General features: G+C 39.4%; 1 protein-coding gene across 1 annotated transcript in view; it reads right to left on the bottom strand.

Moving 5' to 3' along the window:
• Window positions 1-20,543, bottom strand: part of LOC122814993 (oxysterol-binding protein-related protein 8-like) — a 182,931-nt gene that overhangs the window by 60,032 nt on the left and 102,356 nt on the right. The window contains exons 9-10 of the mRNA XM_044087247.1: window positions 9,048-9,146; window positions 8,470-8,566 (exon numbers count right to left, since the gene is read on the bottom strand). Of these exons, the coding sequence (XP_043943182.1) occupies window positions 8,470-8,566; window positions 9,048-9,146 (196 nt within the window). The remainder of the gene's footprint in view (window positions 1-8,469; window positions 8,567-9,047; window positions 9,147-20,543) is intronic.

Here is a 20,543-nt window from a genome sequence, read left to right as displayed (position 1 = left end):
CTTCTGGTCTGGAGCATAGAGTCCCCATGTTGGTGATGATCAGGTCCAGTATGTTTTCCCCTCTTGTGGGAGTGGTAACAAGTTGTTCCATAGCATTTGAGTTTATGAATTCTAGGAACCTTTGGGCTAGGGTGTTGGAGCTAGAGTAATGCTCCCAGTCTATATTTGGGTAGTTGAAGTTGCCCAATATAATGGTGTTTGGAGAGACCTTCATATTTTCCAGTGTTCTCAGGAAGGCCGAGTGGGGTTCCTGGGTTTGGGAGGGTGGTCTGTAGCAGGCTATAAACTGGAAGGCAGTTTTACCCACTGTTAGTTGCACATGGATAGACTCTGATGCATCGTGCTTTGCCACCAACCTGGAGGTGTGGGTATCTTTGATGAATATCGATACTCAACCTCCTTTTGTGGTTCGGTCCAAGTTGTGGGGCCGAAAAGCATGGTATGAGGTATAACCTGGTAGTGCTGGGGTGCTCTCGGGAGCCCTGAACCAGGTTTCTGTTACTGCACAGATATCGATGTTCTCCATGCTAAGGAGAGTTTTGAGTGCGTGCATCTTGAGGTTTAGACTTCTGGCATTCTGTAGCATTACTCTTAGTTTCTTATCCCTTGTGATACCTATGGAGGTGGGTTTGTCTTTTGAGCCTTGCCTAAGAAAGTCACTATGGGGGTAGCAAGAGCCTTTGCCAATATCCGAAAGTCCAGGGGTGACAGGTGCAAGCCGTCCCTAGCGAAGCATCGTGGCTTGTCGAGCATATCATCCCAGGCTGACAGGCATTGGATCCCCTTTGAATGACACCAGTACTTAAGCCAATTGTTGAAATTGATCATCTTGTCTTCATATTGTGGCATCATTCTTGGTGAGGGTAAGATGCTACTCAAGGTCAGGGTCATACCGGCCTGGGCTACATGCTCATAGAGCTCCTCTATGTCTCTTTTCATGTAGTCCAGGGAGGTATGTTTCAGGTCATTCACACCAGCATGGACAATGACTGAGTCATATTTGTACTTGCCTTGGAGTTACCTGAGTGCTTGTGTTATGTGGCGGATCCTAGTGCCCGACAGGCTGCTCACCGTGACCTTCTCCTTGTTCAGCCTGGTGAGCGGGACGTCAGTGTGCCTGACGATAGAGTCACCTATTACAAGTGTATCAGGTGTGTTGTTTAGCCTTAAGGGCTGTGACTGTTTGGCATACTGGCTTTGTGAGATATGTGTTGCACGTGTTTTGTTTTGGGGTAGCGGTTGCTTGGGTGTCTGCTTTGGAGGTCTCTGCTGCTTAGGCAGATCTTTATTTAGAGCCTCTGAGTATGTTTTTGTGTGATTATGTGTTTGGTTTGCTGTCGTGGTAGGTCTATGTGAGACTGGAATTGTAGTGAGTGTGGTTTCCTTCTCCTCCTGACTGGTTATGCCAGTACTGAGTTGAGAGAGCTTAGCCTCCAGTTTGGCTATATGGTTGCATCTCTCACATGTGTTGGAATTTGTTGGGAGGAGGAGAGGGTTGTCTGTGTACATGAGGCAGTTGTAACATTGCCTGAAAATTCCCAGATTCACCGGCTGGACTGGAGAGGAGATTGACAACTGACCTTTGGACATGCTAGAATAATACTGGGAGTTCCTTTATAATTGAAAACAAGGGCCAATGGGGAGTGAGGGTGTAGTGCTTTTAACTTTTAGTGCTGACTTATATAATTGGTTTAGTGAGCAAGTGCCAGGTAACTTAAGTGCAACGTGTTACAGGTAACTTAAATGCAAAAATGACAAACATTAACTTTCTTTCAAGTGAAACAAGGAAATAAGTACAGTAAGCAATGCAGATATCACTAGGGATCCACAGAAGCGCTGAGAAGCTGCGTTTTAGATGGAATTAGCGTTCCAGGGAAATAACAAGCAAACAAACAACAAGCATACAAACAAAGCTAGATTCAGCAGGCCTGGATCTAGTCTATGCTACAGCAAACAAGGTATACCAATTTCAGTAAGAAACAGTTCAAATATGCAGGCACTATAAACCTTTAACCAGAAATTCCCAGCTCAGAAGGGCAGAGTCCAGCCTCTCTTCCCACAAGAGTGCAGACCACAAACCTTCTTAATGTAAAATAACTGGCCTGAAGCCCAAGTGCATAAACCAGAACTAATACACTTTAAGGATAACAGACACTGAGCTCTCAATCAGCAGTTCCCAACTTAGAAGAATGAAAGCTACCTGTCCTGCCACTACAGTACATGCCACAAACCTTCCTAATGTAAAACAACTGGTCTGAAGCCCAAGTGCTTAATCCAAAAGACTTAGAATGATAGCTACACTTTAATCAAGTTACTACCAAGCAGTAATAAATACAATTGAATACTTTAAAGAATGCCTGGATTAGTGCTCAAGTTATACAAACAAAGCTAGATTCAGCAGGCCTGGATCTAGTCTATGCTACAGCAAACAAGGTGTACCAATTTCAGTAAGAAGCAGTTCAGACATGCATGCACTATAAGCCTTTAACCAGAAATTCCCAGCTAGAAGGGCAGAGTCCAGCCTCTCCTCCCACAAGAGTGCAGACCACGAACCCTCTTAATGTAAAATAACTGTCCTGAAAGCCCAAGTGCTTAAACCAGAATTAATACACTTTTAGAATAACAGACACTGAGCCCTCAGTCAGCAGTTCCCAACTTAGAAGGATGTAAGCTACCTGTTCTGCCACTACAGTGCAGACCACAAACCCTCTTAATGTAAAACAACTGGTCTGAAGTCCAAGTGTTTAAACTAAAAGGCTTAGAATGAGTTACACCAAGCAGTAATAAATACAATTGAGTACTTTTAAGATGACGCAAAAGCAAAATAAAGTAGGAAGAAACACAAGTACAGTAAAAGCAGATGAATTTTTTTTTTTTTTCAGAAAAGTAGCAAAAGCAGTAGCAAATACAATTCTCGTGCAGTGCAAGCTGGCACACTTGAATATGTAGTAATATTAGTCCACACACAGTTTGAAAAAATGTAATTAAATTAAAAAGGACTAAAAGCAAGTGCAGAAATGGTTTATTAGGTAGAATGCGGTAAAGAGATGGGCCTGGGGAAGTGTCTTAGATCAAATCTACAGTGGGGCGGGTACTGCAAAAGCCACCAAATTTAAACTACAACCAAGAACTGGGATGGGGGGGGACAGTTTCAACACAGATGTGAGGAATGTGCAAATTATAAAGCCAAAAAATATATACTGTTCTCTATATATTTGCAGAGCAGTATTAAAAAAATGAGTGTCACATGGGAGCTGTACAGAGCCTTTGTCAGCAGTATAGTGTAAGGTGACACAGAACGGTAGGGACAGCAATGCTGTTGACAGCACCAGTGAGTGTGAGTGAGCTGCATTCCAACAGACCTTGTCCACTTCTCGTTAACATTTTCATTAATGACCTCTATACCTCTTCTAGGCAAGCATCACTTATACACTGTGCTGATGATTCAACACTAATCGGTTCATCTGACACTCTGGTGCATCTTCTTGAAATCACACAAGAAGGACTCACCTCTGTTGAAAACTGGCTTTACAATGCTCAATTAGTACTCAACCCCCCCCCCAAAAAAAAAAAAACTACTTCTATTCCTCCCCAAAGCATACTTGAAGGACAAATCCAGCTTCAGAATCTTCTCACTTAACAACACAGAGATTAAAACTGTATCCAATACAAAACTGCTTGGTGTGACAATTGATAACAACCTCATATTTGAACTCCACATTCAAAATTATATAAAAAACTCAAAAAAACTAGGCATGCTTTATAGACAAAAAAAAAAACTTTCTTAATAACTCTGCTAAAACCACCATAGCAACCACTTCATTCCTTCCTTTACTCTTACATGGTGTCCCTATCCTTACTGATTTGCAGATATCTGTTAAAACTAAACTTAAAATATGCTACAACAAAGTTGCTAAATTTGCTGGCAATAAATAATACTATACACATCACTGCAAGGCCCTTAAAAGTTTGAACTAGTTTGAAATACCCCAATACCTGGACTTTGTATGACTAGCTCCTGCCCAGAACATCATTTATAAATCCCATGTCTGTCTCACACTAAGCTGTCTTCTTCCTTCCTATCATCCAAATAAACACCTTTGTTCTAATGATAAACAACTTCTCTCTATCTACAAACTTGAAAAAGCAATTGGAAGTAGCCTTTACTGCTATTCTGTTGCCAAAAAATAGATATTCCACAGGCTGTTAGAACTGTAACTTACCGTTCTTCCTTCATGCATCTTCTGAAAGGTCATCTATCAGACTCATGGCTCTGCTCATGCTATACTCCCTAGTTGAACATAAATCTTGTCTACTTTTCTACTTTTTCCACCCCTGTCTGTACAGATTCACTATGTACCTCCACTTTCTCATCTTTACCTGGCTAGTGACTACTACCATGATGTCTTTAATCAGACGAAACATTCCAGAACAAAATGCACCATATGAAATACAGCTTCATTAGCATTTAAACCTATACATCATATGTATGGCATCCCTTCCTTCTTAATTTATCATGCTTACAGTCTCATATGCATTTTCAAGCCTTCTCTTATGTAGCATACACAATTTTTTTAATTATGGATTTCCCACCACCACAGCATTCTAACTTATCTGCACTCTTACCCACTGCTGACTCTCAGTTCTACCCCCACCCGATGTCTTCACCCCTCATGGTGCCCTCCTCCATCAGCAACAAGACATAGGTATATCCCTTGACAGGTAGGGGCTACAATGCATGTATAACTACATGGCATCTAAGCTATCTAGTCTGAGGAAAAGTCCCATCTCTATCCCTCACAAAGCAGGGGCCTGTTCCATATCGGGAGGGGGGCAAACTTCATCCCTGTGGCCAGGAATGGAGCGGCTGGCAGTGGTCAATATCCTGCAGGTGGCTCTCTTAATTACTGAGGCAGGTGAGTGAATTCCCTATGATTCAATCTCATGTATGCTACACGATCAGGGATAGACGTGCAATTGACTGTTGCTAGGGCCATCCATGATGTCATCTGTGACGTCCTCAGCAGCCCTGTGCATCCCCTTGTCAAATACATTGATGGTTCTTCAGTCTTTACTGGGGAATCAAGCAGCGAAGCATTCCAAGTATGTGTCCTCCATCCTTCTTATTGAGAAGAGGCAATCAGATTATGCATTTTCACTCCTCTCCTCCCCCATTTCTCACCCTAGCAAGTATTCAAGTTACTAGTGAAACCTGGGTCCTCTAAGCTGCAGATAGAGCTTTATTTTCCTATGCACTAGAGAAACACACTCCTCTTAAATTAACCTTAACTTTTTACTCAGCATGTTATACCATACTCTATGGGTCTGCTACTACATGGGTTTCTCAATACCATTGCAGTACACTGATTGTGTAGCGCCTGCATTGGTTACTTTTAAGATCTCATATAACTTACATAATTATGTCCTGATCTATCTTCTTCTTCATAAAACAGGTCCACCTTACCTTAAGGAACAGTTGTCGTAGTACTGGCCTGCTCAAGCCATACTCTCATCCTTATGGATGTTAATGGCTTTAACCACTCACAGTAATTCCTCCTAGGAAAGTTAATTTGCTTGGTTGTCAGAAGCTCTACCTTAAAAATCGCCTAACATTTTTGGGTGAGAATGTCCCCCTGGCCTTGAGTTTTCTTTTAGTCACATTTTCTTTTTTTCTGCCTCTTTATTATTGTAATTGATGACTATTTATTACTGCATTAATGCTTACAGTACTTAAATAAATCTGACTTTTGAATTTTTGCTCATTTTGTATACATATTCAAAAACATTTTTATAAATGCAACTTTCGGTAATACTATTCAGTTATCTGTCTAATTTCTTCATTTGTCTTCTGTGCCTAGAATATTTAAGAGGACAAGGCATCTGATGTTCCTTTATAGGTTTATAGTTAAGTACTAATCTAACTACCATTTTGGTCCATTTTAAGCCTAGATAATTTCCATTTTTGTGCGCAAATTAACCTATTCCATTTGGTTAGAGATTAACCTTACCCATCCCATTGTTCATAATTATATATTATCCCTAATGAGAATAACTGGGATCATACCATAGATAATATGAGGGGACCTATGCATAGGATAAAGCATTTAGGAGCTGTCTGTGTCCATCAGTAGTACAGGAGGACGTTCTGGGGTATACTTTCTGTTTCCCAACCATAGATCGAAGTTATGTTTGAATATGGACAGGGACAAACTTTGTTTTATGTAGGGAGAGAATATTCCAGAGCAGCAGTATCCTCTGCTAGATATACCTGTCCCTCCAAACTGTTCTGTTGATGTTGCAGACGATGTATAGATCCGTAGGCTGAGCATGATGCCAACTGACTTACTAATGTGCAGTAAATCCATCAGTATTGGGACAGAGATGCTTTGTATACAAGACGTATTACTGTACGATTCCAAGTATAGTGACATAGCTTTAAGTCAGCCCATGTAGGACATGTTGTTTAGGTCTTGTAGCCTTTTAGTACTGTATCTCTGTGGGCACTTCAGTTGTTGTGTCTGGACAGATACATTCTAAAGGGGACTTTATATTCAATGACTGCACTAATGTTGGCTGAGAAGAGGAGTACAATGGCATCCCTAGATCCAGATACAATCCATTTAAGCTGTGCAGTTAAGAGGACTTTCTTACAGAAATGGACATATGTTGGTCAAAAGTTAAGTCACTGTCCACATAAGTTCCAAAATCCTGAATAACTGAGTCAACTCTTACGGGCATATTATCATGTGTGATAGTTGATTTATACAATAATGCATTTTGTGGGAATTAGTTTCAGTCTATGATTTTGGCACCAGTTAGGTACTTTAGGAACACCCCCTGTTGTGCCACGGCCTTTTTTGGAAACACAAATTAAAAAGCCTCTCTCTGCAGACTCGCACAGTTTGCAGACCCTGCTCTTAAAACAGTTCTGACTGTGACCAATTCTAGCTGCTTATCTCGCTCATCACCATGAGACTTTAAAGTATATGTCAAACACAAATGCCAAAGCTTTCTCAAATACAGCTTTTCATCTTCCTCATAAATAACAAAGAGCCTTGGTTCAGCTGTTTGAATAACCACTTATGTTTCAGTCTGGAGACTTTCCCATGATGTTTGTATTCTTTATTATAACTCCAACCCGTAAGTCAGTAGTCTTGTAGCTTCTGTCACACTAGCATTTATGTCTCTCCTGATTTCTTTCTATTATTTATTTTAATATTTATTGATTTCTAGGTGTCAGCAATAAAGCTGAAATAGGTTGCCTACTTTTTAACCTTCTGCCCAGTAAGAAGTGAGCTGGTTTTAAACTGGATCTCTGCAATGGCAACATTAAAAGATTCCAAAATTACAGCATGACAATCCTCATAGCTTTTGCTACTGCGCTTTCTCATTAGACTCCTTAGTGTTTGGACAATTCTCTCCAGTTGCCCATTAAACTGCAGATAGTGTGGATTAGGAATTAGGTGATTTGACTCCCACTTATCTACAGCTCTAGTAAAATCTTCAATTTTATACTGTATGCTAAGTTACTTATGACAAGGTGTTCTTCTCAAGCATACCTTATGGAATGCATTAATCACACAATTGTATTTGTATCTGTCAGCCTGACTATTTCAGGGAACTTTGAAAATAATCTGCTCATATGAGAAACATCACATCTTTGAACTGGAACAAATCAAAACTCACATAACTTCAGTGACAAAAATGCTCTTTGCTATGAGGATGAGCATGGAGTACATCAGTCAACATCGCATCTGGATTATTATGGTATGAACAGGATGGCACAGCGCTATACTATTTGGTGTACCTGAGCTGAATATAGTGCTAGTATACCATATTTCTTCTTATCACTCTGTTTACAGATCTCATTCATGTATCCTGACAACCATCTAGCTACTCATTTGAATGTGAACTGTTATTTTCAGCTTTGTACATTAAGGCCCCGAATACAACTTATTTCTTCACTGAAAGAAAATTAGACTGAACTTATTTCCTTACTTATGAATTTTGCTCATTCCAGCTTTAACTGTAATGTATTTCAGCAGCTGTATTCCATAGTCAGTGGTGGTGCATCCATGAAATTCCTTTGCTTTCTTCTAACAAAATTAACTGCAGAAATACCCACTTAATCTCCAGCTCTTCTATCAATTCTTCATATTTCTCAGTCAAATGTATTACTCTATCAGGCAGACTAATCAAAAGAACTAAATATTCACTACTAACACAAACTGCAAAGTATCAAAGGCAAATGACATTGGTATTAATGTGCACTTAATAAGAGGACAATGAAAGAAAGGTCATCAAAAACAGGGGTGAGACTGCAATGCATATGACATTCATCAGCAGTACTACAAGCACAATGTTATAATCAATCCATCTCAAACCCTTTACCAGTATTCTAGAAAAATCTATCACTCTGGTGCATGATAAGCAGATCTGCAGTTTATTTTTACAAAAAAGAATACTTACGATGAAATTTTGATTTGACCTTGAAGCTGCCACTGAGGCAAAAGCCATCTTTTCTATTACTCACAAAGAAAGCAGACACATCGGGGTGACGAGATACCTGTGAAAGCAAGAAAAAAAAAAAACAGGATGCTTTTTGAAATGAGAACTCCATATTTATGACACTTACGAAAAGTTTTGAGGCATGAAATAAATACCTACTTAAGCAGTTATGCATGCCAATCTGTTGACCCATAACAGTGCTAGATAATGTTACAAAAAGGATCTGCCACTGTCAGTCCAAATGGGCAAAATCTCAGATGCACTTGGTATTTAAAAGATTAATGTAACATGCTCATCCTTGTGCTTAGAAACAATATGTGTGTACTGTGAAACAACACTGACTAGTCATGTAAAACTGAGTGTGAAATGAACACAAGGCAGCCTTACAAGGAAATCACAAAATTAACAAATCAAATGCTGATAATACAACCAGATTTTCCAACTGCACGTAAGATTTAACATTTTATATTGTCCTTGCCATAGTTTTGTTATCAGTCAGGAGTTGCATTCAAATGTGTGCATCTGATCCTTGTTCATACCTGTTCTGCTATATAGAACGTCTTGCTTTTGGTTTCTGGATGGACCCACATGCATCGGAAAGTTTCACCAAGTGCTGGACTGTATGGTTTTCTCACACTCTGTAAAAAAATATGAAAACTTTAGAGTAGACTTTTCTTATCCGGTCTCGCTGGGACCGGACCTTAGGATGGATAAACGAATGGCTAGTTAATCAGAAAAAACATACAAAATAGCAATTATAGGCTATAAATCAGCCAGAATGGCAGGATTTGTGATAATATGCATTTTTCTAATGAATATTTAGTTTTAAACTCAAATGTTTGTCATTATTTAGCCCGGAGGAGGCGGAAGTGTTGTTCTTCTCTGTTGTCTTTTGCTAGGGCTATGGCAGAAATATGATGGCCAGTTAAAGAGGAGATCGGTTAAAGAGAGGCCAGATAAGAGGGAGTCTACTGTACTAAGTTTGTAAACAAGCTAAATCTATTATATTATTGCACTTTTAATACCATCTACCTCCTGTGTTCCTGAACAGCAAGACTTTTGCACCTGCATTTCTGAAATCTTGTAAAAGGCTTAGCCGTCCCTGCGTGTTCTAAGGAATCCTCAAGCACGGATAAATGACTGTTGGTCTGTCAGCACTCTGTTTTTTACTGCTCCTGAGGTTTATATACATTACTTTTTATCCACCTTTGGATATTTTCATGACATCAGCCATCGACACAACATGTATTATTTGGAGATTTAAACACATGGAGCTGCAAACATGGAGGGCGATATAGTAGGGCTTATGTTTGTGCTTTTGGCGTTTTCTTAGCTATGAGTGACTTTGATGGAGGATGCATCATCTGAGCTGGTAACCAACTTTAGTGTGGATTGGCTTTATCAGCAACTTATCTGGTAACTATGGGTCCTTTTATTTTGGGCTGAGACATTAATCTTGCCTCCATTTCAGGCGTTTGGAGGAATCTCTTAATTTGCGTGACCTTTATTTCACAGGGACGATGAAATAATTTGGTCGGACTGTTAATCAGGTGGTTGCTGACATTTATATTATACTAAAATCTTCACAGTTGGCGTATATATTTTCTAGTGTGAGTTTTTGCACCATTTGTGTTGATTATTGTAGCAGTATTAAGGGATGGTTTGTGCCGATAAACTGAATGTTTATGACTGCGAATCTTGTTCTTGGGTAGGATGTAAAAGCAGCATTTTTAAGCAGTCGTATGGACTTTTTGACCTAACCTGAAGGCCATGGGGTGGCTGTATTTACTTTTAAGAACTTTTCATTGCAATTTGTGCAACAGCCGCTGAACAATTTGTGGTGAAAAGTCAAAGGGGCATTTCAGCGGGGTGTCTGCCATATGAACAATGCAAGAACTTTTTTCAAGTTGCATCAAAGCTTATGGACAATTTTACTCAGAATAATATTGTGTATGTATCTTGAATTGTATATTCTGTTTCATCTTAACCAAAAATATTTTGTAATGCGGTGCCAGCTGTTTATGGCTATAAACTCATGAGATTTTTTTGTAATATTTGATATCTTTATTGTGAGTTGGATTAATATTGAAAGGCACTGAAAGGTGTTTGGTGTATTTTCATTACAGATCTGTCTCAGCTTTTGGAAGGCTTATCAGCTGACAAGGATGATTTAAATGTTTTTGATCTAACTTACGATAGTGGGGGTAATCAAACTAATAAGGGGCTAGTTTGGCCTCATGTACAGATATTTTTAGGCATTTATCTACAGTTATGAAAGAGTTGAGAATGCATGTGTGGCATTTAAGGCTATTTAAAGCCTATCTTGCCAAAAATATTACTCCAAGGGGTCTTACTGTTCAAATTCAACCATATGTAAAGGGGATGGATGATTTATTTCAGGAATGGCAGGAGGCCCAACAGATGGCTTTGATGTAATTTGTTAAAATATTAATCTCCTTTTATGAACAAAAAATTATTAAACTACCACTATCACTGAGTTATGTGACTTGGTCAAATCATTTAAAAAAGAAGGTATATATTCTGAGCAAATTTCTTTTTTATCAAAATATTTAATGATGGTGGAAAAATATATGAAATCTTGCATGATTAGAAAATTCCAGTGAGATGTTAAGGATTACTCTTTGAATACACCATTTGAGTATAAGAAAATAGTGCAGTTTGTTGAGAATAAGGTTCCATTAACAGGGACTGCCAAACGAAAGAGAAAGAGATCCATCTTGAAGAAATCTAATTTTTCTTCAGATACTTCTGCAGATGAATTTTCTTCCACTACAGACACTGAATTGCCAACACCCGCAGAGTCCCTTTTAACTAAGAAGGCAAATATTGACTCCCCTTTAGGAGAACTAGAAGGGGTGGATGTAAACACAAATGTGGGAGTAGCAAGTTTAGAAACATTATTGCAAATGATGGTACACAAATAAATGTGGATCAGAATGCATACACTATCTCTTTTGTACAATTTTCGTGTGCAGAAAGTGAATTACTAAATAAAGGGCTGGGATTTATGCCCAATTATTTTGCACTTGAACATACTTTTGCACAAGATGTAATTTCTTTTTGTAGAACTTTAAATCTTAGATTGCATTTTGATCAACAACTATATGTGGACTTGGATCATAATGAGTTGAGATTTCGAACATCCCCCTTTATGCCACCTTCTAATAAGAATGATACGTTTTTTCTGTATCAAGTGTTGAAAGACACACTTCCTATACAATTCAAATAGAAATAGGAATTGGGATAATTTGCCAGGATTACAGCGGCAAGCCTTATATAAACTTAGTCAGAATAGGGAGTTAATTATTAATAAGGCAGATAAAGGGGGAGCAGTGGTCACAAGTAATTTGGATATGTATTACAATGAGGCCTCAGTCAACTTTCTGACCACTGATTCTATCAACAGATGCATTTGGACCCCACACCAGTATTTAAGCAAGATATAGATAAATTTTTACAAACAGCATTTGAGGAGGGTATTATTTCAAAAGCGACAGTATATCATCTTACAGTTCCAGATCAAGTCAGACAAATATTCATGCTACCCAAAATCCATAAAAATCTTCAGAAGCCCCCTGGCATTAACAGAACCTCTTTCTGCTTATTTGACTAGATATCTTAAACCACTCTTGAAATATGTGCATTCTCAAATTCAGGATACAACTGAATTTCTCAATATATTGGAAGATATGCAAATTGAATACAGTTGGTTGTTATGTACCTTTGATGTATCTCCCTTGTATACTAATATTTCTCATTGGGCGGGTCTTTTGCACTGGAATTTTGGTTGGATCGGGCTTCTTTATATAGCCCAAGATTCAACACTTTTTTACTTTGTTTAAATCAGCATGTACTCACTAAAATGTATCACAATTAAAGGGAACTGCCATGGGGGCTTCATTTGCACCAATATATGTTGATCTTTTTATGGGTTATGTTGAAGAACAGCTTATATATGATGATTCTTAAAATATATTTTTGGACTCAGTGGATATCTGGCGAAGATATCTGGATGACTGCTGATTGGTTTGGAGGTCAGACTCTGTTTACTTACAAGAATTTGTGGAATACTTAAATGACAATAAGTGGGGTATTCACTTTACTGTTAATTTTCATTCTAAATGCATTACTTTTTTGGATGTACAAGTTATGGCGTTGAGTGATGGAACTCTACAAAGTTCTGTATTTAGGAAATATCCACAATTCAGTACATTACTGCATGCCACCAGTAGTCATCCAAGGCATCTTATTAGTAATATTCCAAAGTCACAATTCTTTATAGACTTAGAAGAATATGTTCATCTTCACAGGAGTTCCAACAAAATGAACAAGATCTTGTTCATAGGTTTTGTAATAGAGGGTATCATTTGCATATTGTTCAAAATGCCCTTACATCAGTAAATCAGGTGCAAAGATCAACATTATTAAAATATTAGGTGAGGGATAATATCAGACAACCCCTTAGATTTATTGCTAGTTTTGGTAATAATACATCATTTTTCATGGATTTGGTGTACAATCATTGGGATATTTTGTTAATGAATGACAGGATAAGGGAATTAATATCTCTCAAATGTCTTTTTCATATAGGAAAGGCAAAATGATGGCAGGTTGGTTTAACCATTATATAAAAAAGATGGGAATGAAGATAGGGGTATGTATCAATTGAGTTTGGATGGTCAAATAGTGACAGGTTGTTATCCATGTGGACATTGCAGGCTTTGCAAATTTGCTAGGAAAGATAAACATTTTACATCTCAGAATACTTCACTAGTTTTTGATATCTTGGTGTATGGAAATTGTAATACCGACTAGGTAATATACTTGGCAACCTGCACATGTTCAGCATTTAACGTGGGACAGACTTCCCATCCTTTTAAGTTTAGAATATCTGAACACTTGAGTGAAATTAGATGTGCTAAAACTATGAATGTTTTATACAAACATACAATGAAGCTTGCCTCTGCAAGGTTCACTTTTATTATTATTGATAACATTTGTTTAAACAAAACTAACAAGGTTGGATAACATGCATTGTTGAATCGTAAAGAACAAAAGTTGATTATTAAATTGGGAGCTTTATTTGCACCAGGTCTTAATAAGCAATTATAATAAACAATAGCAGTTAAGGGAGCTGTATTTAATGTTATTGTGATGTTTTTGGTTATTGCACTGATGAAGGCTTTTTGCTGAAACCGGTATGCCATATTTATAACATTCACCTTTGGGTGTTTTGTTTTGGGAATGTATATATAATGATATATTAAATTGCATTATTATTTGGAGAGCTGACTTGGAGTGCAGGCAATTTGTTTCTGTCATTGAGTTTTTTGGCCCAGCACCAATCTGTACTTGTGTGGGTGTGTGCCTTTGGTAAGTGGCTGTATGATCCAGTGCTATATGCCACACAATACCTACAGCTTCACAGACTCTGGGACTTGCCTGTCACAGAATACCTACAGCTTCATAGACTCTGGAACCTGGCTGCTACAGAATATCTACAGCTTCACAGACTCTGGGACCTGCCTGCACAGAATATCTACAGCTTCACAGACTCTGGGACTTGTTTGCTACAGAATACTTACAGCCTCACAGACTCTGGGACCTGCTTGCCACAGAATACCTACAGCTTCACAGACTCTGGGACCTGCCTGCTACAGAATACATACAGTTTCACAGACTCTGGGACCTGCCTTCCACAGAATACCTTCAGCTTCACAGAATCTGGGACCTGGCTGCCACAGAATACCTACAGCTTCACAGACTCTGGGACCTGCCTGCCACAGAATACCTACAGCTTCACAGATTCTGGGACCTGCCTGCCGCAAAATACCTATATCTTCACAGACTCTGGGATCTGCCTGTCACAAAATACCTACAGCTTCAAAGACTCTGGGACCTTCCTGCCACAGAATACCTACAACTTCACAGACTCTGGGACCTGGCTGCAATAAGACCCATGGAAGTAGAGGAAGACTTCTTCCTACAGTCATTTAGAATTACCTTTTAGAAATCATGTGTAGCTCCTGACAAAAACTGGATGTAGTTGGATGTAGGTTACACTGAATGATAAGTTAGGAGTCTATATTAATCTCATAAGTTCTTCTGAAAATGTTGGTAGTTAGTGCTATAAGTAATAAATATGAAGTTTGGTTCTATATATCCTTTAGAAACCACTGTGCTATTCCAATATGAAGCCTGGCCATCGGATTTGGATCATGTTGAGTGGGGCCCTAAGCAGGGGAATGGACCAGGCCACGACGCTGCAACCATTCTGGTGCCCCATTACTTGTCTCTCTTCCTCCAGTTAACATAAACACGGCTCAAAAACTGTCAGCATGCATACTATTTTCTTCGTTACTTTTGAAATGAAGGCATAGATATGGATTTAATGTAAACCTTTTAATTTAAATATCCTTTGCTGACCAGGTTAGTCCCTCTCGGCTAGTAGCATTCTTTTCAGGGGAGACCCTTGGCGGTATTTATACTACTTGGTGAAATCTGGCCAGGGCATTGGGGAACTTCCCCTACTTTTTTCAATAGTTCAGGTCGATGTAAAAGATCTCATAGTAACTACCATTAATGTAGACAGATGGGGCCTTAATTTAACATCTCATCTAAAGGACAATACACCCAGGAGTGCAACCCCACCCCCTTCTTAAAGTGCACTGCAGTACCAGCATGTAGCTATGATGCAGGAACTGAGCCTGAGTAAGCTAATAAATTTAACTTGCCATCCCTATGTATACACACACACGTACCCATAAATACACACACACGCGCACACACGCATACAAACACACACACACACACACACACACACACACACGCGCACACACGCATACAAACACACACACACACACTTATACGCAAATAGGCATCCGTAAACTCATCAGCAAAGCACAAGTACCTGCTGAATACTCCTCTCGGTCTGCCTTGTAGCAAAGTTTCAAAAGCAGAGATAGTTTAGCAAATGCAAGTTTGAGAATTCAAATCTCATGCATGCATCACACATGCACAGACCACAGATCTGAATGATTCCTTTGGAGCATTTTGCACTTTTGTGTCCTGTCTGGCTTTTATTACTAGGTACCATACTGCCTACTACAGGAATGGAATTTAGAAGATGGAAAATTCCTAGCATACTGAGGGAAAAATTGTGAGAAACAACTGCTTTACAGCACACGTTGTTTTTCCATTCTTTTCCATGTCAGTGAGAGCCTCAGCTGTTAGTTGTGCAAACAGCATGTATAAATTCAAAGTGGGGTATCTAAAGTATGTGCAGTAATATCCACAATGAAGGAAAGCTTACAAACCTAATGGCCTTCAAGAAGATGAAATACCATAATCTCTTATTGATATTTTTAACTTCCTGTGTGTGTGTGTGTGTGTGTGTGTGTGTGTGTGTGTGTGTGTGTGTGTGTGTGTGTGTGTGTGTGTGTGTGTGTGTGTCTATTGATGAATACACTTACAGGATAATTAGTGCTCACTAATGAATCTTACATCCTGATGAAATACACTGCTTGCAAACTGCTGAATCCTGACAAATCAAAAAAAAAAAAAATAGACAACAGCTGTTTCTGTGAAGGTGGTGGGGGGAGTGAAGCCCTTATGCAACAAACATACCCCTACATCATATTTAAATAAACCAGTTTTGAGGCTGTACAATGGTAAGGAAAAAAACAATCTCTTTACTCCTCTGTTACCTGATTTTGCTGACGAGCACTACAAAAACAAGCAAGAACAATCCACATGCAAACAACATAAGCAAAGCATGTTTACTCAAGGCAGCCAAGCTCCTCCTGTACCCCCTCACTCCCACATCTCTAAATAAACTAACTGTGACATCAAAAGAGAAAACTTCCTTACCTCACTGTTACACTATCTCAGAGAATATCAACATACAAAGTCATTGAAAGAGAGAATTTGATGAAGCATGCCTGATAAATCACCATTATGCACACTAAGCAATTCGCTTTCGGGGTGCTGTATGCAAATGCAGTACTCTATGAAGTGGGTCTATGTAAAGAATTTACTCAGTACTCTGCCAGTTACATTACTTGCACAGTCAATTTAAAGACGCCTGAACTACACCAGTGCATGGCGGGGTACAATTCCAGTCAGAGCCATAACTTGGGTGGGGCAAAGGGGGTGGCTTCCCAAAGTGCAATCCATTGGGGATGAAATTATCAAGGGTCAATAGTGAGTGAGTGCAGTATAGACACTAGTATATGAAGCCATGAAGACATTGCTATTGATTTTTGTGTGTGTGTGTGTGTGTGTGTGTGTGTGTGTGTGTGTGTGTGTGTGTGTGTGTGTGGTCAAATAAATCATTATGGTTACAGCACATTATTTCCCATGAAATAATCAAAGTATTATCTGTTAATTCATTTTTATGTTACTTAAAGTGAACTGGTCGCAAAAATGTTTTCAGCATTGTCCAAGTTACAGGGTAGGATCTAAAGAATTGACAGAATATAGAAAGTCACAAAAGTAAGTGTACAGAAAACTGACCATACGAAGATGCCTCAGTACTGCTATTAACTGACAGACAGCTAACTAAAGCCATGCACAGTAGCAGTATGTTTGCTATTACTAAACTCCTACTAGACAGTTATATACAAATTATAAAAAAATAGCTGACTGGCAAACAGTCAGCATATGATCGCTCTTTTACTGGTCTTTAGTACTTCATTAAATCACACAATGGTAAATTTCACGAATATTAATGAAAACTCGGTGCATGTGTTGTTTAATCGGTGTTGCTTCCTAGCTCCTGTATACTAAACAAATAGGAGCAAATAGTACAAGTGGCAGCTCATTTTTAATATATATATATATATATATATATATATATATATATATATATATATATATATATACTCAAAACTCTCCTTAGCATGGATAACATCGATATCTGTGCAGTAACAGAAACCTGGTTCAAGGCTCCCAAGAGCACCCCAGCACTACGAGGTTATACCTCATACCATGCTTTTCGGCCCCAAAACTTGGACTGAACCACAAAAGGAGGAGGAGTATCAATATTCATCAAAGATACCCACACCTCCAGGTTGGTGGCACAGCACGAAGCATCAGAGACTATCCATGTGCAACTAACAGTGGGTAAAACTGCCTTCCAGTTTATAGCCTGCTACAGACCACCCTCCCAAACCCAGGAACCCCACTCGGCCTTCCTGAGAACACTGGAAAATATGAAGGTCTCTCCAAACATCATTATATTGGGCAACTTCAACTACCCAAACATAGACTGGGAGCATTACTCTAGCTCCAACACCCTAGCCCAAAGGTTCCTAGAATTTATAAACTCAAATGCTATGGAACAACTTGTTACCACTCCCACAAGAGGGGAAAACATACTGGACCTGATCATCACCAACATGGGGACTCTATGCTCCAGACCAGAAGTGTATCCCTCACTGGTAAGATCAGACCATAAACTAATCTCACTGGATATTCACATCCCGACCCCACCCCCTGCCCAGAAAACCACAGTGAAAAACTTCTCTAAAGCAAATTTCACACTCCTCAAAACCGAGGTGGAATCCTTCAAAGCCCCCGAGCCTGTGGAAAATACGGCCCAGACCGCAGAATCTTTTATAAATGCATTCTATGAACACCTTCAGGAATGCATGGATCATGCAATCCCAAATAAACCCAAGACCCAATCCTCCAAAGGCAGACGTCCTGTCTGATGGACCCCAGCCATAAACAAACTATACAATAGAAGGAGGAAGCTACTACATGATAGAGCAAAATCCCAAAAAGGAAGGCATCTCTGATCAGTATTAGCAAAAAACTACGGGCACTCATAAAATTGTCTAAGGCCAGCTTTGAGAGAAAAATTGCACAGGACACTAAGGTGTCAAAAGTTGATTATTAAATTGGGAGCTTTATTTGCACCAGGTCTTAATAAGCAATTATAATAAACAATAGCAGTTAAGGGAGCTGTATTTAATGTTATTGTGATGTTTTTGGTTATTGCACTGATGAAGGCTTTTTGCTGAAACCGGTATGCCATATTTATAACATTCACCTTTGGGTGTTTTGTTTTGGGAATGTATATATAATGATATATTAAATTGCATTATTATTTGGAGAGCTGACTTGGAGTGCAGGCAATTTGTTTCTGTCATTGAGTTTTTTGGCCCAGCACCAATCTGTACTTGTGTGGGTGTGTGCCTTTGGTAAGTGGCTGTATGATCCAGTGCTATATGCCACACAATACCTACAGCTTCACAGACTCTGGGACTTGCCTGTCACAGAATACCTACAGCTTCATAGACTCTGGAACCTGGCTGCTACAGAATATCTACAGCTTCACAGACTCTGGGACCTGCCTGCACAGAATATCTACAGCTTCACAGACTCTGGGACTTGTTTGCTACAGAATACTTACAGCCTCACAGACTCTGGGACCTGCTTGCCACAGAATACCTACAGCTTCACAGACTCTGGGACCTGCCTGCTACAGAATACATACAGTTTCACAGACTCTGGGACCTGCCTTCCACAGAATACCTTCAGCTTCACAGAATCTGGGACCTGGCTGCCACAGAATACCTACAGCTTCACAGACTCTGGGACCTGCCTGCCACAGAATACCTACAGCTTCACAGATTCTGGGACCTGCCTGCCGCAAAATACCTATATGTTCACAGACTCTGGGATCTGCCTGTCACAAAATACCTACAGCTTCAAAGACTCTGGGACCTTCCTGCCACAGAATACCTACAACTTCACAGACTCTGGGACCTGGCTGCAATAAGACCCATGGCAGTAGAGGAAGACTTCTTCCTACAGTCATTTAGAATTACCTTTTAGAAATCATGTGTAGCTCCTGACAAAAACTGGATGTAGTTGGATGTAGGTTACACTGAATGATAAGTTAGGAGTCTATATTAATCTCATAAGTTCTTCTGAAAATGTTGGTAGTTAGTGCTATAAGTAATAAATATGAAGTTTGGTTCTATATATCCTTTAGAAACCACTGTGCTATTCCAATATGAAGCCTGGCCATCGGATTTGGATCATGTTGAGTGGGGCCCTAAGCAGGGGAATGGACCAGGCCACGACGCTGCAACCATTCTGGTGCCCCATTACTTGTCTCTCTTCCTCCAGTTAACATAAACATGGCTCAAAAACTGTCAGCATGCATACTATTTTCTTTGTTACTTTTGAAATGAAGGCATAGATATGGATTTAATGTAAACCTTTTAATTTAAATATCCTTTGCTGACCAGGTTAGTCCCTCTCGGCTAGTAGCATTCTTTTCAGGGGAGACCCTTGGCAGTATTTATACTACTTGGTGAAATCTGGCCAGGGCATTGGGGAACTTCCCCTACTTTTTTCAATAGTTCAGGTCGATGTAAAAGATCTCATAGTAACTACCATTAATGTAGACAGATGGGGCCTTAATTTAACATCTCATCTAAAGGACAATACACCCAGGAGTGCAACCCCCCCCCCCCGCCTTCTTAAAGTCCACTGCAGTACCAGCATGTAGCTATGATGCAGGAACTGAGCCTGAGTAAGCTAATAAATTTAACTTGCCATCCCTAAGTATACACACACACGTACCCATAAATACACACACACGCGCACACACACGCACACACACACACACACACACACACACACACACACACACACACACACACACACACACGCATACAAACACACACACACACACACTTACACGCAAATAGGCATCCGTAAACTCATCAGCAAAGCACAAGTACCTGCTGAATACTCCTCTCGGTCTGCCTTGTAGCAAAGTTTCAAAAGCAGAGATAGTTTAGCAAATGCAAGTTTGAGAATTCAAATCTCATGCATGCATCACACATGCACAGACCACAGATCTGAATGATTCCTTTGGAGCATTTTGCACTTTTGTGTCCTGTCTGGCTTTTATTACTAGGTACCATACTGCCTACTACAGGAATGGAATTTAGAAGATGGAAAATTCCTAGCATACTGAGGGAAAAATTGTGAGA

This window comes from Protopterus annectens, chromosome 11.part0, assembly GCF_019279795.1.
Source record: "Protopterus annectens isolate FY-2018-M chromosome 11.part0, PAN1.0, whole genome shotgun sequence".
NCBI lineage: Eukaryota > Metazoa > Chordata > Ceratodontiformes > Protopteridae > Protopterus > Protopterus annectens.
This window is presented reverse-complemented; position numbering and strand designations above follow the sequence as displayed.